Source organism: Typopeltis vanoorti, chromosome 20 (genome assembly GCF_054136105.1).
Source record: "Typopeltis vanoorti isolate ZY-2024b chromosome 20, IOZ_Tvanoo_1.0, whole genome shotgun sequence".
Lineage (NCBI taxonomy): Eukaryota > Metazoa > Arthropoda > Arachnida > Uropygi > Thelyphonidae > Typopeltis > Typopeltis vanoorti.
The window spans coordinates 12,905,195-12,932,508 of NC_143568.1; the positions used below are offsets into that span (position 1 = coordinate 12,905,195).

General features: G+C 36.2%; 1 protein-coding gene across 1 annotated transcript in view; it reads left to right on the top strand.

Annotated features, from left to right (window-relative positions):
* Positions 1-27,314, top strand: part of LOC150095241 (uncharacterized) — a 267,888-nt gene that overhangs the window by 192,567 nt on the left and 48,007 nt on the right. Inside the window, exon 13 of the mRNA XM_090410764.1 lies at positions 4,079-4,147. Coding sequence (XP_090266890.1) covers positions 4,079-4,147 — 69 coding nt within the window. The remainder of the gene's footprint in view (positions 1-4,078; positions 4,148-27,314) is intronic.

The window sequence follows — 27,314 nt, forward strand, 5'->3', positions numbered from 1 at the left end:
GAGTCAAGCAGTCGTTGAAGTTTAGTTTTTGTTTTCAAATTCTTTCACTTTTCTTTAGTAATAATTATATATTTGAGCATTTTATAGTATAATATATATCTATATATTTGAATGTTTATATATTTGCTAACTTACAATTAACATCTAACGTTTAATATAAGTTTTCCGTCTGATTTTTTTTTTGAAACTTTTTTGTACACATATTCTTTTTGGTGTGATGGACATTTTTATCTTGCTCAAAGCTAGAAAGTGATCACTTTCTATTTCAAATCCCCTATTTTATTCTGGACCAATCTGAGGAGATCACTATCAACAGAACTTTTATTGTTTTTTGTGCATAATCTCTAAATTGAATTTATGCGTGTTTTTATTCTGTAACATTGTGTTACTAATAAATAATTTAGTAGCACATGCAGAAATCTAGCAGATACTTACTTTTATCATTAAGCCTGCCTTTTTTGTCCATATTTTCTCTGCACATTTCCATAATTCTGTGATTCATTTTCCACTCTGTTCAGGTCTCCAAATAGAATTAGTTTTGGCTTTTTGGTTCTGTCTATTGCATTTTCTAATAACAGATCATTATATTGTTGAGGAGAATAAAAGATAATACAGTGATAGGAAAGGTAGTCAGTTTATGAATGTGTTGGATGAGTTTGAGGGATGAACTGTAATTGAATGGTTTTATTGCGAGTCATCTGGAGAGGCTGCTACTAGAAGGGAGAGTAATGAGCAAGTAAGAAGCGGTATGGAAGAGCAGAAGAGTAAAGAAGGATTGAAGAGTTCTTATGAATAGAGAAGCAAGTGACATGAGTGAGGAGAATGAGAGAACAGAAGTACAAAACAGGCAGAAACAGGGTGGGGAAGGGGAGACAGCATGAGAAAGATCATTGCTGGAAGAGGAAGTGAATGTGCAAGTAGACAATAAAGAAAGGAATTCAATGCCCTAGAATATGGGGAGGGGGAAGCAGTTGGGATCTAGAGAGGATTCTAGAATGAGTAATGAGAAAGGAGGGAGGCACATCTAAGAAGTGGTATCAGTGGAACTTGTCATAGACCCAGAAATGAACTGTTAAGTTTATATACAAATGCTAGAAGTATCAGAAATAAGGGAAACAAAATTATTGCAATGATCGAGTTCATTCACCCAAAAATTGTTGAATTAAGTGAGCTGTGGTTAGATGAGGATAACATCCTGACAAGAATAGAGGTGGAGATGTTTTTCATGAAGATAGAAAAGGCAAAAGCCACAAGGATCTATTTTAAGGCCATTGCTATTTAACTTGTATGTTAATGATATTGGAAGGGATTTGAATGGGAATATTCAGTTGTTTGCAGATGATGTGAAGTTGTGAATAGCCATGAGGAGTAGAGCTGATATTGTGGCTTTATGAGAGTACTTCAAGAGATTCAGTGAATAGGCACGTTGCAAAGTGCAAGGTTTTAAAATTTGGAAAACAAAAATGGGATGCAGAGCATACAATTGGTGGTGTTATATTGGACGAGGTGGAAGAAATAAGAGTGACAGTGTTGGTGGATAGGGATCTTTTAGAGGATACATTGCTAAACTTGTGAGAACAGCAGAATGAATTCTGGCAATAATGCAAAGGACACTGACTTGCAAAAGTGTTTACATTATAGTTCCATTGTATATAAGGAACCTTGATTAGGACACACTCCAGACTACTCTGTACAGATTTAGTCATGTGGTTTTCAAAAGAATAAAGAATTAGAATTGCACTTGACTAGAGGAGGCAATTGATTAAGGTCATATCTAGTCTCTGGAATGGTATGAATAAAAGTTGAGAAAATGAAATTTGTGATGACAGGCACGCATAAGTTGTAAGGTTTATTGATTTTTTTTATGTGATTAACATTGATGGGGTTTTTCATTGGATGGGGGGGGGGGGGTTAATGAGTGAACTAGGAATCAACCCTGGAAGCTGTATAAGGAAGGAGAGCAAGGAAGTGAGAAGCAGGTTTTTTCCATGGTTTTTGATTGAATTTTTTTATCTGATTAACATTGATGGGGTTTTTCATTGGATGGGGGGGGAGGAGAGATAAGGGAGTGAACTACTCTGTGTGTGTGTGTGTGTGTGTGTGTGTGTGTGTGTGTGTGTGTGTGTGTGTGTGTGTGTGTGTGTGAGAGAGAGAGAGAGAGAGTGAGTGACAGAGGGACCTCCCATGATGAGTTTGAGTCCGCTGAGATCCTCTTTTCTATAACTTTCACGGAGATCATAAGTACAAATAAGTCTCATTGTTCAGTTACCAATTTTGAAGTTTGCCTACATCACTCTATCGAAACTGCCTCCCATTCAAGAATTCGTCTTCATGTTTAGTTCACCCCCCTCCCTCCTTTTCTGTTTCCTATTGCATAGATAAAGTGTCTTATTATTTAGATTGATTTATTTCACCTTTTTACTGTTCTTCATCTTGGTAATAATAACCAGTTATGCAGACAGTATTTCTGCAATGCCTCTGACATCTTCACATCTTTCCGATCAGTATTTAATGTGTCGATAAAGCCAATTCTGTTAACATTCTTCCAGTAATTGGTTCTCTCTGAAAACACAGGCACTTTGTATAACCAGAGTGGCTTAGGTGGCATAATATATGATTGTTGTGTTGTGCCATCATAATATGTAAGTAGTTTCAGCCAATGCAGAATTGCAGTTTTGTTCACTTATGTCACAAACTAAACTCATACTCATTCATTCATATTACTGAAGCCTGTAAATGGGATATGCTGTAGACAAGAGATTTGGCGAGAAACCTTAATTAATACTGCCTTCTTTATAGGCTTTTTGGAAGTTTCAGCCGAATTATCTCACTTTGACCTCTAAATTATTCAATTGAGAAATCATGGTGGGAGGTTAATTTTAAATCAACTTGTCTTTCCAATTTGAAAGACAAGTTGATTAGTGGGTAGTCATGAAATCTTAATTGTGTCTATCATAATATCTAGTGTACCCTTTATTTTAATTATATAAAGGTCGAAACTGGTCTGAGTAGTTTCCCCCCCCCCCATAATGTATAACATCATACATGTTCACTAGGAGATGTGTTTTACATTATGGGAAATGCTAAGGATAGTGATCAGTGCTTACTCCACCTTTACTACGAGTTGCCCCTGTCATGAAAGGTTTGCTTACGCTTGGATCTGCCGAAACTTTTATAGTTTTTATATTCGGCACGAAACTCTTGTAGTTTCTCTATTTGGCTTTGAAATAATGTTGGATTCAATATCCACTTAATTTGAATATTATTAAATAGTTTATTAAATATTAAAAAATTGTTTATTAAATAACTTCAAAGTTTATTAAAGCTTTAGATAATTAAAATTTTTGTAATATGTAGAATAAGAGTTTGCTTTTCAATGTTAATGTTTGTGAGTTGTCTGCCTAGTCATTGCATTCACTTTGATGTTTTTAGTGTTTTAATAAACTCGAAGTTATTCAGCAATAGATATTTTTATCTATTTTATTTCATTAAAAGAATGTTATGGCAGCTCCTAAATTGCTTATCATGTATTATGGTAAGCTCAAAATATAGAATTTAGTATGTACCTTTAAGATAATGCCAAAAGATAATGATGAAAATGGCTTATTTTCTATAGGTACAACTTATTCACAAAACATAATTTTTGAAACCAGTGTGGAAAATCCATTAAAATTATGTTATTTAATATTATAGACAAAAAATTTTTTTGTTCTCCTCAGAATAGGTTCTCTAGAGGATTTCATGGTAAGTCCTAATTTTGATTTTATGTGGCACTGCAATTCTCACTGTCATCCTGAAGTTGCTGCCAAATCTTGATAATCCTGCCTTTATTTTCTTGAGTTATGGTTATTATAGATTACAAAGTTGGGAAGTTTCATTAATCCTTGGTGGCTCTAAATCTCTAGACAATATTTTGTGTCTAGTAGTACACAATTTAAATTAAGTTTATTGTCTAAAATTGGACAAGATTTGCATGCAAACAATAAATAATTTATCATTGTAGTTGATTATATTGGACATAATAAGTGATTGAAAATTAAAAATCCATAATCCGGTGGTGATGTTATTTATTTATTAGGTGATCTCAAATCTAGGTGGGATCTTAGTTGATGATATCAATGTTTGTACTCATTTGATTACAGATAAGGTAGGTGAAATGTATTTATAAAAAATGTGTGATAAAGTATTAATGAATTTCAATTGAAAGCATTTACATGAAAACTGGTAACTGCATTCTTACTGATTAATTAGGTGTAGAAAACAGAACTGCTTGCCATTTGGCAGGTCATTAACTTGTGGTGCATATTAATATGCCAACTGAAAAATAGAATTTCTGATAATGGATACTAACAATATCCTTTGGTTAGTTCTAATGTTTATTGTATTTTGTTAAATTGCTGAAAACTTTTAAAATAACTTTATTTTAAAAAAATTTATTTTCCATACAGTAAATTGCATTTAAAACTCAGTATTTTTCCAGATGTGTGTGTATAAAAACATTGCTCCACCAAGATATTTAGCAGTAGAATTTTGTTATATAGAAAGAAATCTGGCATGAAGACAATCCTATGACAATCCCATGAAGACAGTGCTTTGTTTACCACTGTGATTGCATGCATTACAGTATTATGGGATTTGTAGTTTAGATGTTCTTGGTGAGAAGGGAGAGGGAAAGACATTAGAATATATTACTGTCCTTAAGAAAAATATATACTGAATTACTAGCATGATTGGGGGAGATGAGAGAATTTGGAGAGTGGATGTACCAAGTCATTAGCATATCCACTCTCCAACCACTAGGCTGGGGGATGAATTTCAAAACCCAGTGTGAGGCCATCCCCCCTACACTTATTAGAGGCCTTGAAGTAGCTTGAATATATTACTGTCCTTAAGAAAAATATATACTGAATTACTAGCATGGTTGGGGGAGATGAGGGGATTTGGAGAGTGGATATACCAAGTCATTAGCATATCCACTCTCCAACCACTAGACTGGGGAATGAATTTCAAAACCCAGTGTGAGGCCATCCCCCCCCCCTCCACTTATTAGAGGCCTTGAAGTAGCTTGAAAAAGTTTCATGTTTGGTCTTTAGAATAGGTTTCCAGATTATGTAAAAATAAATAAATAAAAAAGCACAAAAATATAAAAATAAAAGTAGAAGAAAAAAAATTCCTTATCCAACCTATAGTACTAATGTGCTATAGTTTACAATTTTTCATAGGTGCAAGTCACTGGAAAAAAAAAAGAAGAAGAAACATTATTGGGAAACAACTTATTGATCTGCCATATATACTTTTTTTTGTTTTATTAAGGCTAAACATGAGATGCTTCTAGGATACTCAAATATCTTAAAAGGCCTAAATCAAAAATGGCATTGAAAAATATTGTGTTTTGACATCCTGTTTTTGGAGACTCCAGATATGAGAGAAATTGTTCAGCTTATTTAGTCTTCAAGATTCAGTTCTTGATTTCAGACTTTATTATTATTGTCACCTCCAGGGAGTCCAAAGACTCATCGAGGGAGGGCATCCACTCTACAACTCTGCTTCCACCACTCACAATTCACCATCTGACGGCAACTACACCAACGCCATCTACCACCAACCACCACCACTACTGGTATTTCTACAGACAATCATAAACGTCCATGCCCACGGCAGGATTCGAACCTGTAGCCTCTTGACTGGAGAGCGGACACGCTAACCACTCGGCCAGCCAGACTGACTTGATTCTTCATTTTTTAATAACATGTTTATCATAGAAAACTTGGAAAGGAAGACATGTCTTATGAAATAAATAAAGAAAATTGTTAAATAGCAACATTTTAGAAGATGAACATGAAATTTTAATCATATTATATATCTTTATTATTATTATTATCTAACATAGCATTAAACATGGAGGTTAACATTGTTCCATTGATTGATTTTGGATGCTGCAGTAATATACAATGGACAAAGTGCATCCATAAGACACAAAATATAGTATCTCGTAAATTTCTTGAAACACCTGAAAATGATGATGTTGATTCTCAGTTCACATCTTAATTTAAAAATCTGAATTTTACAATCACAATTTGACCTGAATCCATGTTCTCCATGTGTGTCAAGTAATTTTTCTTAGTCTTTTCTCGGATCTCAATGAGTAATAGGGAAATCACTCTACAGTTCTTGTATTTATTTTTATTTATTTATTATTTTTTAATATAAATTGGTCAATAAGTTTTGGTCCAGCAACTTTTGATTTGATCTTCTGACTACAGTTTAATGTAGATGTGATTTTTTTTATACTCTGATATATGAGTATTTTAAGATTCTAAAAGTTTTTTTGCAGTCTGAACTGAAGTGCACTGGTGTTCATGTCATCTGGATATTTCCTACATTTTCAGCAATACCAGTCATATCATTAATAATTTTTCAAAGAATTTATCTAGAATGTCCTTATCTTTTGTTTTTTTATCACTTTTATCAATGAATTTCCTTTTATGGCACTCCCTGTTCCATTTGTATGATTTTCAGTACTACCAGAACAGTCACCATTTTTATCTGAAACCATTCTCAAGTTAAACTTTTGTTTAGCTATTTTTTGCACATGATTTTTCTTCCATAAATTTTTCCCTTTGTTTTTCATTCAGTCATTAAACATGAATCAAACTCGAACAACTTTCAGAGATGAGCTGTAGATCCATGTATATAAATATTATTCAAGAATGAAGAATCAAGTTGGAAATCAAGAACCGAACCTTTAAGACTAAATACAAAAAAAAAAAAACTGAAGAAGATAATTGATTCAAAGAGAGAGAGAGAGAGAGAGAGAAGCATGTAGTGAAGTTGTTTGCAAAGATAGAAAAATCCAAGCTTCATAGTGGACTGCAAAAGTTAAAGAGGCAGTCTCTAAAATAAGAAATCATATTGAATGCTCCCAGCAAGTAAGTCAATGGGTACTCTGAGAGAATACAGAGAAAAATATATGCAGCCTAAACTGTTTTAAAAGTAACTCAACAAAAGTCATGGGAAGATTAGTAAGAATATAGAAGATAAATACTGTAAAAATGACAAAATTCTGGAGACTTATTAAAAATGTTTAGAAATGGAAGAACGAGTACCCATAAAATGAATTAGAGATGCTAAAAGTGACCCAAAAATTAAAGACATATTCCATATCTGGAGTAATGACTTTGAAAGTTTGTTAGAGAAATAAGCAATGACAGCACAGTGATAGATAATATTCAAGAGAAATGCACTTATGATAATATATTTATACCTAAATAGAAAAAGCTATCAAAAACCTGAATATGGAAGGACAGTTGGAGTTGATTCTTGTTTTTAAACTTATGTTTCTGTGTAACATATGGTATTAAATTTAAGAGATTTAAGACATGGTAAGAATAAAATAATTCATATAACAATCAAAGATTGTTATATGAATTATTTGCATACTTGTTCAATATGGCTCTTATTATGCTGGTGCATAGAAAAAGAGGATAGGTATGTTTATAAAATTACAGTATATAAAACTTTATAGTGATGTATAAAACTATACATCACTATAAAGAGGATAAGGTGATAGAACAGAACTCTGAGGCACATAAATGACTTTCTCTCACTGACTGATAATGTTATCCATAGTACTGCTGATTACCATTTACTCCACTGCTTTTAGTGTGCAGTGCACAAACATCCCAAATTTCAAGACCTACAACCACTGCCTTCTGATCTCCATACCATTCTCCACTGGGGGGGGGGGGAGATAATCCTACTGTACAATGGAATGGTATATGGAATTATTTGGTACACTTTCGGTGCTACCAAAATGTTCAGTCTTGAAATCCTTCTTACTCACCAAAAGGATCTCAATTCACCTTCAGTCTCAAAAATCACCAGACATGGGGCAGATCTCTCTTCATGGAATGACATTTGCCTCTAGCCTTTTCCTAGTATAAATGCATCACAACCATAGCTTCATCAACCTCCAGAAAAACTTGGTATCCTTTTGTGCTCAAGATGTCACTTTTCACCCATCCAGCTGTTTCCTCTGCACAAACTCCACATCTTCCCAACCTTAGAATACTGTTTCCACATTTGGGGTAGTACACCAAAATTCCTCTAAAATTTCTTAGATTAGAGTAACTGGGTTAATATTCTGTTCTCACTGGCTCACTGCAACCTCTATCTCACAGATAGTCTGTTTCAGCTCTGTGTCTTTTCTACATGTACACTGCTCTACCAAACTAGCATTGATCGTCCCCACTAATTTCGAATAGGGCTTTTAAAACATAAGTAGAAGCTGCCCTGTATACCTTTTCAGTCCAATTGCAAACACCAAACCTCCTTTGCCTCTTTGATTCCATCTTCCACTGTTCTCTGGAAACAGCCTTCTTCATGAAGCATTCCCAAACAATCACGACATCAAACTTTTCAGTTAGATTGATTCTTTCCTAACCCAAGCCTACACCCAGTACGCAGCATTAATGTATTGTAGGCTCTACCACCTGTGTGTTTGGTAACTGACATTAAAAAAATAGTCTTTTTTTCTGTTGACCATATGCCACCTGGAAGATACAGAGTGAGCTACACAACTTGCAGGATTAAATGCAATACTGGTGTGTTTCTAGACATACTATCAGAAATCTACCACTCTGCACATATTAATATTATTATCTGAGACCTCCAAGGGAGTCAAGGACTCATCGAGGGAGGCTACAAATCACTCAAATCAGCGATCATACCTTTCCTTAAATTCATTCACACTAGATGCACTCACTACCCCTAAGGACAAATTATTCCACCCACTCACTGCACTCGGGGAGAAAAACCTAGCCCTTATCCCTTTCTTGACTACAAATAAATTTAACTTCCATGGTTGCCCCCATGTTCTCTATCACTACTTTGAACTGTCATTCCCTAACGAAACCCTGGTTCTCCAAAAGATGTGCCAAGGCTGTACAGATGAAACACCAGACATACCACAACTGGCTGAAATCAAGAACCTCATCCTCCTTTAAAGCTTATACCAAAGCCAGAAATAGATTGTAGTCTTCTGTGGTAGATAGTGGGGGAATGTTAGATAGATAAAATACTAAATGCTACCCAGAAATCCCCCCACTATCTACCACAGAAGACTACAACAAAACTATCATCATCCCATACATTAAAGGCACATCTGAAAAGATATCTAGGGTGTTTAACAAACACCAACTGCACACTGTATTTAAACCTTATGTGAAATTGGCAACTCTCATCCATTCGCCTAAGAACAGATTCACTCCTTTATCACATCCAGGAGTCTATGAAGTGCCCTGTTCATGTCATCGAGCCTACTATGGACAGACAGGAAGAACTGTGGACATCCGCCTCAGTGAATTTAAAAAATATCTCCGGCACTTTCGCTATGGCAAGTCGGGTCTGGCAGACCATGCTTTTGATACCCCAGCACACAGAATCAATTGGAAAAAAACAAAAGTATTGCACATAAGCTTCTATAAGTCAGAGAGGTTGTTCCTGGAATCAACAGAAGCCTTAAAACATACTTTAAACCTTAACAAGTATGGCTGTATAAATCTACCAAAGATTTGGGAGACAGTCATCCTAAGGCCAAATTAATATTTATTTATTTATTTTTATTTTTATTTTATGTTTTTCAAAACTTTGGATTACTATTTTTCAAAACTTTCAAAGACTACTTTTTGGACTACTATATTTTCAAAACTTTGGACTACTGTTTTTTTTTTTTTTAATCTTAGATGGCACCTAATTAGGACTTTAGTCTTGTGTTGCACGCTGCAATTGCTTATACTAGCCCCACTGTTACACCGGACTGTGGTTGTCTCACATTTGTAACAAACCTTGTTTGTGTGCTCTGAAGATGCTGAATATAATACCAGAGAAATATTAGCTTTTAAGTTAATAAATAGTTATTTTCTTATCAATCTGTGTTCACAGTAATACCATAAAAATCCAATTCAACATGTGTTCATCATGACCTATTGCTACTGAAAATGTCCAAATACGGCATCAGAAGAATTACTAATGACTGGTTCAGATCCTATCTGAATAATAGAAAACAGTATGCCAGCTATGGCACATTCAATAGCGCAACAAAAATAATAAAATGCGGAGTCCCGCAAGGGTCTGTACTAGGACCCATCCTATTTTTAATATATGTTAATGATTTATGTAAATACAAACTTTTTGGCAAAATGATATCCTTCGCTGATGACACAACATTAATATACACCTAAACAACCCTGGAAGATCTAAAAAATCGGATTAATAGTGATATGTTAAAACTAAGTAAATGGTTTAGTAATAATGTGCTGTTTTAAGGATACTTGTGACATAAAACTGAATGATAAATGCACTAGACCGAAATATTTGGTTAATTAAATATCTTTCTTGTGTTTACGTGCATTTATCATTTAGCAATAATGGACTTAACATTAATACCAATAAAATGAGATATATATACTTCACGTTAACAGATAAGCTAGACCATGATATAACCATAAAATGGCATGAAAGGAAATGTAGTGACATCCTAAATTGTAACTGTAGCTTAATCAAAGAAAACAAAATCAGTCAAGTATTTGAGCCTCCATATCAATAGCAATATGAAGTGGAACTCCCACACCACTTTCTTAACAAATAAGTTTTTATAATTAATAGAATATATTATGTTAAAAACTTTGTAAATGCAGCATTCTTAAGTTGCTTATATTATTCCTGGGTAAATTCTTCACTGCAATATGGCATCACCTGTTGGGGTGGAGATTATTACAGTGATCTTCTTCCATTAATAAGAATACAAAACAGAATAATTAGAGCCATAACCAATACTAACTTTGCACATTCAACCAACGATCTGTTTGTCATGCATAATATTTTGCCACTACAGAAAGTATATCTCTATGGTTGTCTATTATACATAAAAAGGAACGCTGAAAGTTTCTTGGTATATGATGTAGACTATTTGTTAAGCTGCAGCCGGAACGTGCTGGTAGTACCCAAGGGAAACAAAGAAATTTTTCATAAATCCTTCGAATACCTAGTGACAAGCAGCTACAATAAACTCCCAAATGAAATCAAATCTCTAACCTCAGCTTATGCATTTAGTAAAAGATTGAGAGACTACCTCATGGAACTAAACAATGTTGACAATTACTTTAAACATATAGTATAAGAGATCATTATAATTCACATATCATATCCAATTAAGGTACCAATATACTAACTAGTTCATTCACTTAGGAGACTAATATATTAACATGCACATCAAATCAAACCAAGTAAGGTGAGTCCTCATAGATACGATCACTGGACTTGCAGTGACTGTTTCGAACTAATTTAATTCTCTAGTAACCAGTACGGCTACGGCCCTTGGTTACACATAAATACACAAACTAACTTACTTTATCAGTAAAACCAGTAACTTATTATAAACTACGAAAACTATCCAAAATGTATTTTACTCTATTTGTATATATAAGGAAATGTTTATTAACTGTAACAAAATAAATAGCCAAAAATAAGTGTAATTACCAACAGAAAATGATAGTAATACTTGAACTGTATTGTATAATACTGTACATTAAATTGTATAATATAAATATCTTGTATACGTGATGAGAATGATAATAAACTGTTAAATTTCATTTGCATCTACTCTATAAAATCCCTTTAGTAACCTATATGTTTCTATCATATCCCCCTCTTTTCTACTTATTAGCTAAACTTTGTAACACAAACTTTCAGTCCATCATCACAGGGAGCACCACTAGTTTTGTCACTTGTATCTAAATTTTCCCACTGCTTCCACATCCCCAAGAAACACAGGTAACCAAATCTGTGCACAATAGTATATGGTTATATCAAAACCTTACAAAAAGTGGCAATAACTTCCTTTTTTCTATAAGTTTCAGTAAGGAAATACCGTGGACACATTACTAACTATTATAATAACGGAATTAACTCACGTAAATTATTCTTTATTCGCAGAATTTTCACCTGAGTATCACAGGCATCATCAGTACAGGTACAAGGCTAATTAAACAGTAACTGTTATATTCACAAAGCACCACCTAAGTAGCTAAGGTTAAATTTCCTAAATTTATTTAATTATTTTTTTAATTATTTTAATTATTTAAATTTAGTTATTTAATTATTAAATAATAATTCTTTAATTATTCAATTATAATAATTTAAAAATAAATTTTTTTTTTATATATATAATTAAATATATATATGTGTATACATATAATTGTATGGTGTTAATGTCATTTTAGGAAAGATTTGCTGCTTTATAAAGCACTATCTCCCACAAGGGGGAAAGACGGTTAGGGGAGTGAAGTAATGTTTCATGTTTCTTTGTATAGCCATTCCATTAGGAACCGACTTTTGTGAATAACTTTTGTCTTGTTCCACTTAACTCTATGTCTGGTGTTAATGGCATGTTCTGCAATTCCAGACTGTTCGGGTTCAAGGTACTGGATATACGACTGGTGTTCTTCTAACCGGACCTGAGCAGATCTTCCTGTTTGTCCGAAATATGATAACCCACATGAGCAGGGAATCTGGTAGACACCTGGATAGCTGAGATGTGGGAGCTTGTCCTTTAGAGACATTAGGAATGTGGAGATTTTTCTGATGGGTCGAAAAGCCACACAGATATTTAGTGGTTTTAGCACCTTAGCTATGCATTCACTAAACCCTTGTACATACGGGATAGGTATACATGTAGGTGTTCTTCTGAACTTGAAGAGGATGCTGGAGCACGACTACTTAAAGCTCTTTTTATGAAGGACTTCTTATAGCCATTGGATATGAAGGAGGAATTAATATACTGTAATTCTTCTTTTTGTAAAAGTTCTTCTGAAGAACAAAAGGAGTGGGCTTGTTCTTCAGAAGAACTTTTACAAAAAGAATTACAGTATATTGATTCATCCTTCATAAAAAGAGCTTGAAGTAGTCGTGCTCCAGTATCCTTTTCAAGTACAGAAGAATCAGCAGCAGCAGAATCTTTATTTTCTGATTTTAAAAATAAAAATGAATTCATTTCGAATATTGTAAATTTATAAAGTTGCAAATATCAATTTACAACTTTCCAGAACAACGGATATGAGAAGAGTTGAAATTTTAAATGCCGATCTGAATACTCAGTTAATGTCAGACATTCAAAAGTATGTTACATTTTCATTACATTTTGATGAATCAAACGACTTCACTGATACTGCTCAGTTAATAGTATTTATTTGCATGGTATTTCAAGATTATTCAAGGTACTGGTACTTTTGAAAATTGTACCATTATTGGGAAGGACTAGGGCAGAAGACATTTTTTCGGCATTTGATGAATTTGTGAAACAACACAAACTTCTGCTTTTTAAACTTGTGTCTATTACTACTGATGGTTCTCCTGCAATGATAGGTAATAAATCAGCCTTCATTTCATTATGTAAAAACGATGACAAATATCCAGATATATTAGCATACCACTGTATTATCCACCAACAAGTACTGTGTAGTAAAAGATTAAACACAAAAGATGTATTGGATATTACAATTAAAATTGTAAATTCTGTTCAAGGAAAAGCCCTGCAACGGTGGTTATTTAAATTACAGGCAGATGATGATAGGGAACTTCTGTTGTACAATAATGTTCGCTGGCTCAGCAGAAGTCAATTTTTAGAAAGATTTCTTGATTAATTAACGATATAAAAAATTTTGTTCATGAAAAAGGAGATATTTATCTACAATTGAGTGATAAAAGATGGTTGTTACACTTATCATTTTTAGTAGATTTCTGTACGAAATTAAGCAATTTAAATTTAGAGTTACAAGGTAGAGAGAAAATTTTAATTGACATGTTAAGTTCAATAAAAAGTTTCCAACAATACTTACTTTTATTAAAGAAAAATATAAATGACTGCGAATTTAGACATCTCCCATATTTATTAAAATGTTTTGAACAAAATCAAGAAATGCTTTGCTGTGATTTAAAAGAATTTATTCGTGAAATAGAATTAGTTGAGGAAGAAATAAATTCAAGATTTAAAAATTTTAATAAAACTGAAATGATTGTATCTTTTATCAATAATCCATTTCAAGAAAACTTGAACATCACAGAAATTTAATATAAAATTAGTGGGCCGTTGGATATAAACCAAGCTGAAGTAGAACTTGAGATAATAAACATTCAGAATAGTTTAGATTTAAAATCAATAAACAATGAAGTCATTTGGAAGTATACACACGAAAAATTTCCAATATTAAGTGATATTGCATGAAAAATTCTGTCGTGTTTCAGATCGACATACTTGTCAGAATCCGCTTTTTCAGATATGACCGTCATAAAAAATAAATTAAGAAACCAAATTACAAATGATCATTTCGATGATTGTCTGCGATTGGCCACTTTTTCATATCAACCTGACTATGAAAATATTGCGAGGTCCAAACAATGCCAAATTTCACATTAACTTTTTTTTAATCAACCAGCATTTCCTGTAACTTGTGAGTTTGTAATCAATCTGTTGTTTTTTCTAACTTTGGTTTTCCAAAATAGAGAAATAAATATTTTATTCCAATATATTTGTTTTATTTGTTGTATTAAAATAATTAAAAGTGATAAATAAATTTTTAAATACACAAATAAAGTTTTTAGGGCTGGGAGAGTGGGTCCTCCGAAGTGAGTGAGCGCATTTAACTGCATAGCTGTGCATAATCAGATATCAGTTTGGGGGAACGTGATCTATATAAGAGAGTAGATCGCCGAATAACTTAGTATAGAAAAGTAGCTCGCATAGTAAAAAAAAAGGTTGAACACCACTGTCATAGGTGTACAAATTGAAAGCAGTAGTCAAAGTACAGGACCATGTGTTGGTCACCCCTTCTAGATTTTCTTCCACCATATTGTACTCTATTTGGTATCTTTCCATCAGCTGCCTTCTTGTCCAGAGCTGTTGTCATGCCCATTTCTCAAGTTTATATAATAGAGTTTATTGTGGTATTCCTGTCAAATGTCTTTGGAAAGTCCAGCAGTATCATGGTGTAGCCACTTCCCTCAGCCTGTTGCTTTACTGTGCAAAGTCAGTAAATTAATAAGACAAGACTTCAGTCATTCTGCTACCCATGGAATATTATATTCCTATCCACCCCATTCTTGAATTTTGGCCTTAACTTCCTTTCCCCATGGGATACATGTTCATGGTGGTGGAGGGGACCACCCGGTAATGGTACTGATTCCTTTTCATTCTTCCTCTTTTTCTTTGCTTTTCTTCCCATATTCATCACTCTGCTTCTCCTGAGTCTTTTTTACTATCCTTTCTTCCAGATCTCCATCAGTGGAAACCAATGCCCTGCCGCCGTGTTTGCTGTGCAGTGCAAACAAGTAGACAGGGGTATGCTGATAGTCTTGTATTATTTTGGCTTCTGATTCAGCAAGATGGGCTGTCCTGGATGGCCCAGCCAGGATCAGTTAGCTAGTCGGTTTGCAGCAAATCTCTCATCTAGTCTGGAGTTGGGACCCAAGGCTTGCTGTAGTGCTAGTATAGCATCTGGGAGTAGCCATGACATTCCACTTCTGAGCACAGTTATTGCTTGCCAGTCAGTGAGCATCCATGTGTGGCTCCATGGTGGGTGGGGAGCAGGGCCGGCTCTAGAATTTTTGTCACCCCATGCAATCCATTACTTGTTGCCCCAGCACCAACCTCAAATTAACTTTTGGAATTTTGAAAACCATTATGTTCAACATTAGCTTCATGACCATTAATTTTAAATATAGTACCATTAATAATAATGCACTGATAAAGTGATTAAAATACTGCATATTCATAAAATTAAAATAATTATCGACTTCATCAATTTCAAATTAAATGAAATGTAGTAATAATTTATTACTTACATATATGGAATGATCTTCACTTGTACAATGGTGAACTGTTGAGTTACACTTAACTATAGAATGTACACGTTATAGTTTTAGCACTATTTTTCACATTATTTTAATTAGAATTTATATTGTTTTTAGTATCTACTCTGATTAAAAATACATTTTTCTTGCTTTCATATTTGCAAAATCAGAAATTAGGTCTGCATAGTCTAATTTCTGACTGATTTCATGTTCAATTGAAATCATAACAAGACCTTCCAATCTAGTTTCAGCCATTGTTGAGCGTAAGTAAGTTTTAATATGATTCAGTTTTGAGAAACTATGCTCACCACTTGCAACCGTCACGGGCAATGTCAGTAATATTCTTAGAGCAACAGCGACATTCGGAGCAAAGTTATTTTCAACAATAAAACGAAAAACTTCAATTGGCGGCTTATTTTCTGTTACTAATTTGGTCACTACTTTCAGTTCATCGCCTAGCTCAATTGCATCGATATCTCTATTTTCTTCATGTATTAAAATGGCTTCTAGGTTTTTACAATTGTCTAAGAGCTCATTTGTCATCTCAGATTTTAATTTAGAGATGTTATATAAAAAATAAAAAATGTGAACTGTGATGCTCCAATTGCTCGAACCTTTCTTCAATAGAATTAGTTGCAACATCAATAATAAAAAAGAAAAAACTCAACTTTGAATTTTGTTTTGGGATCTAAAATAGGTTCATCTCTTGCTTCATAATCATGCTGCTTTTTCTGCTGACACAATCTGGTACTTTCGAATGTTGGTTTCAAATCAGCATCAGCTTCGACTTTCTCAGCTAATGTTGTAGCATCGACAAGAAAATTTTGAAATGATTTATCATTTCTGACATTCTTAAGACTTTTGAGAACATTACCCAATGTTGTTATGGCGCTAGACAATTCCATCTTTATGCTTTGCAACAGTTTACTTGCAACATTAATTTCATTTAAAACATAGTGCCATATAACCAGACAACATAAAAATTTAAATGTTGAAAGTTTATTTTTCACTTGGTCAGACTATAATAAATTTAGTTTAATCCTTTATCCAAGTGTGTGCAAACAAAGTTTGCGCCTGAAAGTATCTTCAGGACTGGAGTAAAGTGGTACAACACCGGGCGACTCCTTGCAAAGGTGGAGCAAGCTACCAACACTCCTATCTCAGTATCTCCCATAATGCAAAACACATCTCCTTGTGGATATGTATAATGTTATGCATTAAGGGAAGGGCCACTACTCAGACTACTTTTGACCTTTATTGAGGTCTCTTCAGTGGGAGCCAGGCCCAAGTGGAGATACCAAGGCAGAAGCATTAGCAAGGTCATCTCCACCTATAGGAGCTGCCAAACGGTGTGCCACCTTTTTTATTAAATTATCTGGATTTAGAGAAAGATGTTGAACATTTATTTTTCACTTGGTCAGACTATAATAAATTTAGTTTAATCCTTTATACTGAGATAGGGGTGTTGGTAGCTTGTTCCATCTTTGCAAGGAGACGCCTGGTGTTGTACCACTTTACCTCAGTCCTGAAGATACTTTCAGGCGCAAACTTTGTTTGCACACACTTGGATAAAGGATTAAACTAAATTTATTATAGTCTGACCAAGTGAAAAATAAACGTTCAACATCTTTCTCTAAATCCAGATAATTTAATAAAAAAGGTGGCACACCGTTTGGCAGCTCCTATAGGAGGAGATGACCTTGCTAATGCTTCTGCCTTGGTATCTCCACTTGGGCCTGGCTCCCACTGAAGAGACCTTATTCGCCAAGACGTGAAAGACAGCTCCAGTTCGAAGAAGAAAGAACCTGTGCCTACCAGTCGAAAAGAGGATCCATTTCCCGCGGCCCGAAGAGAGAGCTCCATGCTCACTTTCTACAGAAGTACCTCGGCGTTGGTAAGACCTTTTTTCTTATTATTGGCTCTTTTACCCATTCCTTCTGGTATCTCTTTGCTTGTTGTGAGGGACACCGGGCGTTCCTCGACTTCGCCCTCCTTTACCTCCCCCCCCTTCTACAGCCAGTAGTTAGGTCTTCCCCCAACAATGCCGTTATTCTTACCCAGAACTAGAACGCTTGGCATAGAAGTCAAGCGGCTCCCAGATGAGCGAACGTTAGTGAAAGCTCTGATTGATACAGTAGGGGCAGAAAACATATACGGTTTCACACCGTACTCAAAAGAAAGATTCCAAATTGTAGTTAAAAATGACCAAACAAGAAGCAAATTATTAGAAGGTTTTCCCTGTGCGGGACAAACAATTAAACCTTATTTAATAGGGAGTTTACGAAAAACGTTAAGAATAACTAGATTTCCCTTGGAATACCTGGAGAATGAAGACAACGTCAAGAAATTTTTAGCCAATGGGGCGATATTATTAATATCAAAGCATTTGAACATCCAGATTACAAAGGCTGGAAAACAGGCGACGTTGAAGTACAGATGGATATGAAAAAGGAAGTTCCCAACTTCATTTTAGTGGGCCAAACAAGAGTCATGGTTAACTACCCGCGGGTTAAAAGATTGTGTTTCCGATGGAACTCTGAGGGTCACCTAGGGGCAGAATGCCCAAAACTAAAGTGCACAAATTGCAAATCAACAGAGCACAAAATAGTAAACTGCACAGAAGCTTGTCTTAAATGTGGGGACTTGACCCATAAAGTGAACATGTGCTCGCACAGAACAACCTCAGAAGCAGCCGGAGGGACCATAATACCGATCAGGGCTATACCCCTCGGTACACCTGAGGTATCATCAGGGAGCGATTTTCCAGAGCTCCGACAACAGACCGAAAAAGAAACACTAGCAGAAAACACAACCTCCATGAAACCCGTAACGGGTAAGACACCCAGGGCAACCCGCCACATCAAGGAAATAACAGCCAACTTCGAAACCCGCAGCAAAGAGGAAGAAGTTGTAACAACCAGCGCCCCAATAAAGCGCACAAGAGAGGCAGAAACAGAAGAGGCAAAAAAGGCTAAACAAAGCAGCCTACTCTCGTCAGAAGATGAAATGGACAACATCCAAACTACAAGCCAACACGAAGGCACCCAGCCCCTTGAGGAGGCGGTAACAAAGACAGGAAACCTATCCCCAGCAGTGGACCAACCTGCAGAACCCCATTCACATATCTGCAGCACGGACATTTATAGCATCACAGAAATGGAATTTCAAAACGACCTCGTAATGGATATTCCAAACAGCTCCGATAGTGAATCACAGGTGGAACATGTAGAGCAACAAACAGACAACACCCCCCACTTCCTCCAAATACCAACATGGATTTTAAAATTGCCACTTTAAACACCAACGGTTTACGCAACCCCTTTGCACAAAGCACTGTCTAGAAGCTAATGTTAAGGTACAAAATTAATATCCTCCTGATTCAAGAAACCCATTTTTATAAGCATTGGGACGTGGAGAACTTCTCGAGAAGCTACCCAGTCACTAGCTACTGGTGCTTTGGGAATGCTCACTCGCGAGGGGTGGGGATACTAATTCGCCCCTCAATCGTGGGGGGGTTCTTCAACATCCAGAAGGACGCCATGGGACGTCTAATAACGGTAGACTGGAAGTACGGTGGCCGTACCATCCGGCTTGTTGCAGTATATGCCCCAAACAACCAATACCACAGAAGCGGTTTCTTCTCTGCCCTTGAAAACTACCTCTTGGGAGCAGAACACCTAATAGTAGCCGGGGACTGGAATTGTGTGGAAGACACACGTTTGGACAAAGTAGGCGGGAACGCAAACTCCGGAACCGGCGGAACCGCCACTCTAAAAAGATGCTGTGTAAATTTTGATCTCGTCGATGTCTGGAGGAGGAATAACCCATCGAAGGTAGAAACAACGTGGTGCCGCGGCCAGATATCGACGAGACTAGATAGGGTGTACATGTCCCAAAACTTGGAACAGTATGTTCAAAGGACACGTCACACCACAGCACACAACATGTCAACAGACCACAAATTGGTCATTTTAAAAATTACACTCCCAGAGGTTATGGAAACAGCCAGAGGTCCTTGGAGGCTTCCTCCTACCTTTCCCAGTCTTTTTAGCAACCAGCTACAGAAACTCTGTGATGAATGGACAAACATCAACTGGGTCTGGGAAAACTGGCTACACTTTAAGTGGCAGGCTAAGGAACTGTTTCAAAAATGTGGGCGCGAAAGGGTCTACCAACAACGTAAACGGCTGAGGGATCTCTACAGGGAACTCGGCTGGTACCGGTCAAGTGAACGGAGCGGAGTTCCCTGCGGACATCTTATCAGACAGGTAGAAATAGAGCTGCAGCAAGAGCGGCAGAGTAGAGTCAATGACCTCGACTTTCGCACGAGACTCTATCTCAGAAATTTGGAAACACCCTCCGCCGCATTCTACAATCAACAACGGGTGGCAGCAAACGATGAAAGAACGATTTACCAGATCAAGGAGAAAGGCCAGATTCTAAATTCAACCCATGAAATACTCCGTCACTTTCACCAGCAGTATCTCGGCATCTTCGCTGACCAGCAGGGCACGGATGACTTCAGTGAGTGGGACATCAAACGTTTTCCCGAGCATCTTAGCGCCATACATGACAGGCCGATAACTGTAGCTGAAATAAAAGCCACATGCAAAACGATGAAGACAAAAAAGACCCCAGGGCCAGACGGACTGGGGATAGAATTCTATAGATCTATCGGGGACCTTGTACTGCCAGCACTAGTAAAGATCTTTAACGAATTCCTCACTTCGGGAAACATCCCCGAGGAATTCGCTAAGAGCTATACAATCTTTATCCCCAAAAAAGACCGAGATCGGACCTTGTCAAATAACTGGCGTCCCATCTCCTTAACTAACCTAGACTATAAACTTTTCGCAAAAATTATCTGTACATGCATTAAGGGCGGAATAGAAAACATAATAACAAGTTCACAGGTCTATGGAATCCCAGGTAGATCTATGAAATTTAATCTCTTCCTGCTAAGAGACCTAATCAGACTGGCCAAGGAAAAAAAATACCCCCTGGCACTTCTCTCCACCGACCTGGAAAAAGCGTTCGACAGCGTCAGCCACACGTACTTACAGGACACCCTAAAAAAAGTAGGCATAGGCCCGAGACTTCGGCGTACAATTAAACATATGTACGCGGAGGCCTCGACACAATTGTCTATTAATGGGTTTCTGACAGAACCAATCCGTATAAAGAGAGGGGTTAGGCAAGGCTGCCCACTAAGTCCCCTTCTCTTTTCCCTAGCATTAGAACCCATCATCAAAAGAATAGAGAACACCCCTGCAATTAATGGTATTCCACTGCCCCAAGTCTCCAAACAGTGCAAAATAGTAGCATATGCAGATGATGTAGTGGCCACACTCAGAGACTCTGAGTCTATCTGCATCTATCTTGACATACTGCAAAACTTCAGCATAGTCAGTGGTCTCCGAGTTAATGCCCAAAAAACCAAAATCAAAAATTTTGGAAATTTCCATAACACCGGGCTTCCCTACGGTTTAGCGCTGCATACGCAGCCGCTAACAATACTAGGAGTTCCCTTTTCTGAGTCGCTAGCTTTACCAGTTAAAAAATTACAGGAAATAAGTACGGAAAAGATAAGTCTATTCAAACCGACCTTTTTCTCCTTTTATGGCAGAGCCACAGTGATAAAAACAATCATTACCCCAATGCTGATGCACGCAGTCAATATCACAGGCATCACACTGCTACAAGAAAACCAATTATCCAAAAAACTCATAGATTTCTTCTGGAATGAAAAAAAAACATGTGGTTAAAAAACAATACCTGCAACTAAAACATGAAGAAGGGGGGTACGCTCTGCCTGATCTCAAAAGCTTGCTTTATGCAAATACATTCAAAACCATACGGAAGGCCTTAAACTCAAACCATATTTCAGGCCTCCTAATTAGATATTTTATAGGACTTTTCCTCCCCCTCTTTGGAACCATGGACTATGCTGGACCCCGTGCAAGGGTTGTGCCCAAGTGGTACCGCACATTAGTAAAATCACTCGCAGTACTTAGAGACAAAGGAACAGAAATCCTCACACACAAACCGAAAGCAGTATACTGGGATTTCTTCCAACTCTCCAGGCGTGATACACCAAACCTCGGGACAAACAATGAAATTCTCTTTAAAAACATCAAGAATAGCTGGGGACAGCCTTTTCATCGGGATCTGGCCTGGCGAATAGCTTATGGCCAGCTCCCGGTGAAACAGGTTAAATCTAGGTACGTACCCAGTCCATGCGATCCCTTTTGTGATGTCTGCTGGGGCGTGGAAACGGTGGAGCATTTCTTTTATTTTTGCCCACCAGCCCAACGCGTCTGGCAAAGACTGAGCACAGCACTGGGAATCCCGATGCTATCACTAGAAGAGGTCATACACCTGCAATTCCCGCCACCAGTCAACAAGACCCAAAAATTCGCCATTTTTTTAATTAACGTCTTAAAGTATCACATCTGGAAGGTACGGAAAAAATCCCAGGTACGGGACGCAAATTTAATGTATGCAGGAATAAGGAAAGGTTTCTTTTTTTACCTTCCTAAATTTCTTGCGCAAGAGAGACATCTACTAGGCGACTTTAAATTTGTGAACAAATACTGCAAACCACCGAAAATATGCTTTCTTATACAGGGACGAATCAAGCCCTGTATATTTCTTTAGTATCTCCAAAACTCCACCTAACTCTCCCTAGGAAAAGTAACAACCACTCTGTTCTTCCTCGCCACAAAGCTTTCGCTGGCACGGTTTCCTTTACTCCAAATAGGGGGGGTAGATCTGAGAACCCGGGCTGCGAAGGCTTACTGCGAGGCGGTGCTGCTCCTTGTGACCTGCATCTCCCGGGCCAGTCTTCTACCCCATTCTAAGTCCCAGTGGTACCAGGTCTGTAAGTTCCTTATTTTGTTCCCTTTCAGCTCAACTGACCTGACCTTAAGTCCTTTAATTTTTATGTAATTTATATATATATATAAAAAAAAAAAAAAAAAAAAAAAAAAAAAATTGTTCTAACTGAAAATATTGTTTTCAAAAAAGGTTAGTGGATCTCCTTCATAGATAACTTACGAAATTATTAAGGATAAATTTATAAGTGAACTTTAGTCAAAATTTTTATGGTTAAATTTTCTTTTTTTTTTTTTTAACAGATAAATTGAGAATATGTGTCACAGACCAATTAGCCATATAAGACTAAACAGGTTGACTGAGGCCTCTTTTACCTCCTACTATCCTACTCTATCTTTCATTATTCTCCTCTCTTACTGTTTGCTGACCCTCAGCATGCTTTATTCTCCAAAGGCCGATGATGAGAGACATGAACTCCCATTCGACCTCAATAAAGGTCAAAAGTAGTCTGGGTAGTGGCCCTTCCCTTAATGCATAACATTATACATATCCTCAAGGAGATGTGTTTTGCATTACATTATGGGAGATACTGAGATAGGAGTGTTGGTAGCTTGCTCCACCTTTGCAAGGAGTCGCCTGGTGTTGTACCACTTTACCCCAGTCCTGAAGATACTTTTAGGTGCAAACTTTGTTTGCACACACTTAGATAAAGGATTAAACTAAATTTATTATAAAAATTTAAAGTCTCTAAGTTTTAGAGCAAGGGTTTCAGCTTCGTATCTCGCCATTTTGTCTACTGACTCATCATCAGCAATTTCTATCAGTGCATAATAAAACTCCTCAATATAGTATCTTAAAGGACGAATAGTGTCGATTCTAGATTCCCAGTGAGTTGTACTTAATGGCTTGGGTATTAGGGTTGTAATATGTGTTTTAAGGATTCCCCAACGCAGCGTTGACGCTGAGTTAAACACAATTTCTGAACCATTTCAAAAAATGAAATCCCTTCTCCAGATGACATTGCAGCATCATTGACCACCAAGTTGAGAGAATGAGAACATCAAGGGATATAAAAAAACTCTTGGGTTCAAGTCCCTAATGCATTGTTGAACTCCTGCTCAACTCATGCTGATCAAACATGAAAGGAAAGCATTATATTATAATGCTTTCCTTTCATGTTTGATCCATTGTCATAACCCTTGCCACGCATGTGTGCGATTGGAATATTCATGTCTGATAATTTTCTTACGATACATTTGGTTAATGCTAAGCCTGTAGTGGCTTCTACAGGAATGAAACCAAGAAATTGTTCATGAATGTTGATATCAGTTGGATCCATATTAACAAATCTTACAATTAATGTTAATTGTTCAATGTGGCTTACATCGGGAGTACAGTCTGCAACTATGCTGTAATATGTAGCTTTCTCAACCATAGAAATTATTTGTTTTTTTATGGTTCTAGAGAGGAGAGCAATCAATTCATTTTGAATATTTTTCCCAAGATAATGTTGTGCCGAACCACAAGCTACTCTCATTAAATGTTCAGACATAGCATTGTCAAATTTGGCAATCAGTTCAACAAGCTGTAAAAAATTTCTATTATTAGGGTCATATAAATTATCAGATGTTCCACGAAATGGTATGCATTGTTGACCCAAGAACTGGACAACAGCAATTAGGCATTCTATTATGCTCCTCCAGTGCCAAATTTCTGAATTTAATAACTTTTGCTGCATTGAATCAATTGTCTGTTCTAATTTAAACCTGGACGATAATTCAATCCACTTTTTATGGGACTCCAAATGGTTTTTGGATTTCTCATGTTCATTAAGATACACATACAAATGACCCAATCATTATACCCATCAGTAGGGAATAACATTATATTACAGGAAAACAACTTACAGTAGAAACAAAATACAGAATCTTTTTCTTTTGAATACACTAACCATGATCGATTAATATGTTCTCCGTTGCTTAGTTCCCTGGTGTAAAAATTTAATGAAAATTTCCTACCGTTAGAGCTCTGTGGAAAAATGAAATCACTGTTTGGTTTCTCTGGCGGGCCCTTTTTTATGATTTCCAGTCTTTTGGCTTAAAGAAGGATTCCATCTAGCTGGATCAGTGTACCTATCAAGTTCATCACTTAAATCTCTAGATTCGGAAATTGTCATATCAGTCTCATTTTCGAGATTCCTTGCAATGTCTATGTTACTGGGATCCGAGTTAGAAGTACTTGCCATGAGCTCAGAATCATTGGTTTCGGTACATTTACTTATTTCCTCCTGCCCTACATCAGCTGATTCAGTTTTTAGATATTTAAGTAAAGTCCCGCTATGTTTTTGAATATCACATTCTTTTTCCAGTTTCCATTTGCAATATTCTGCACCTGATAGTTTTTTTCTTTTATCGGACATTGTAATCTATTTGAATATTAAAATTGTTTTAAACCCTACAATAAAATATTATTATTAGTATGGTATTATTTAGTAATTAATGGAGATTGAAACACTGTACTAACTACTAATTTACATAAAACTCAAAAAAATCTTATCACTGTAACAGTCACTAACACTGAGCAAAATCAACTTTCCTTAATACACGCTCAAAAACAAGTGAAACGTTCTGGAGATTACAGTATCGACGGCCGTTACTCTAAGAGAACGACTCTAGTGAAAATTTCAATTACTTCGTATATGACTCGTTTTCTAGTACACATATCTTGCCTTAGGCAGTAATTCATATAATCGGATTAAGTTCAAAGTTCACGTGTTTAGGTCACAATGTATGCATACCCAATACTAAGAATTAGCATGATTAATACAACTAACAACTACAAGTTTTTATAAATATATTACAATATATTATACAAAATAGTGACACACAACAGTAGGTAATATTTTAACATTTATTCTGATGAACAAAATTCGCCTTGGGAATGGCAGATTATGTTAAACTCTGAATGAGATACTATTATATTATAATTCTTCTCATTCAGAATTTAACACTAGCTAACAGTTTATTGACTTTCAATTCAATTGAAAGTGGGAAATTCAAATCATAGTAAGTTAACAAGCAAAGATGGAAATACAATATCGCATAATGAACTTTTAAATGCAGTTTTATTGCAGACTCCATTGTTGCATATGCAAGGAATAGAGAGGAGAGACAATAGGGAAAGAGCATTACGCGAGTATCATTGGTCGACGGATTGTTGGAAATAGAAACAGCATCATGGGCATAATTAGTCACTGGTCAACTTATTATAAAAACTGCAATCTTATGCAATATTATTATTATTATTTATTCCACATCTTCATTTTATTCACTTTCATTTTGGCCGCCCCGTGCAAATGCACCCGTTGCACTGTCAGTAGAGCCGGCCCTGGTGTGGAGCTCTTGCACCAAACAAAAAATCCATTGAGCATGAATTCTTCATCCTCAAATGTTTCAGGAGCTCTAACAATGTCCAGACTAAGTACTGATACCATAGATACATCATTTGATAACAGAAGTAAGAAACAAAGAGGTATGTTGTACTATAAATGTGCCAGTGTTTCTGATCATCCATGCAACAGGGGAAAAGCCAATAGGGAAAATGTCCTCTTCTTTATTCAAAAGGGTTTAGAAAGACAGGTGGAAACATCAGCAACATTCTGAAAAACTACTGAGAGCAACATCAATTGGTGGAATAACAATCACAGTACACCTCATAATGAAATAGTCAATTCTTGTAGAGGAGTGATATCAGAATGAGATCTCCTTGATGTTCCTAATGAAGAGATATGATTAAAGATCAGGGAGTAACAGGTATGAGGTGCATTCTGATATGTAGGGATGGTCACCTGGTTCCACCAGGAACATTATCCTTACTTTTGGTACACCTAAGCTTCCTACATCTGTAATTACAGAGAAATTCAACTGTTCTGTTAGACTGTACATTCACTAAGATGATTTATATTTCTGAAATATGGGCATGCTCAAATAGCCTTTTGTGGCTCTGCCAGTTCATTTCCAATGTTGTAGAAAAGTGCATGATAACAAATCTTGCTTGCATTGCAAAGAAAGCTAAATTTGTCAACTATCAGGGATATCATTCACGTTACTCCTGTGCATGTCAGAAGTGGATAGATGAAAAAGAATACAAAAGATAAAAACAGAACAAAATATATCATATCAGGATGCAAAAAAAAAAGAATTTAACCATCACATCTGTCCTGAGATCTTATGCTGAGAAGGTGACAGCTAAGAAAATATCAACAGCATCTCAAACTGGTATGTCTATTTCATCACACTGGAAGTTTATGATCGTGAGCACTTTTCTGTTGACAGGATTGTACTTACACTTTTCCTGTGGCAGGTGCTAGAGTACTCCGGGGGGGCCCTCTCATTGTTTTGGGCCCTTAATTTGGCTCTAATTTTTCTGGGTCCCAGCTACATCCTCATGTCCCTGTACATAAGTATGGCCCTGTCTGTTGAGTACATCAATCACATTACATACAGTCTCACTCCAGAAATAATTCCATATGACAAGAACTCACTTGTGAATTATGGCAAGGATAAATGGATACA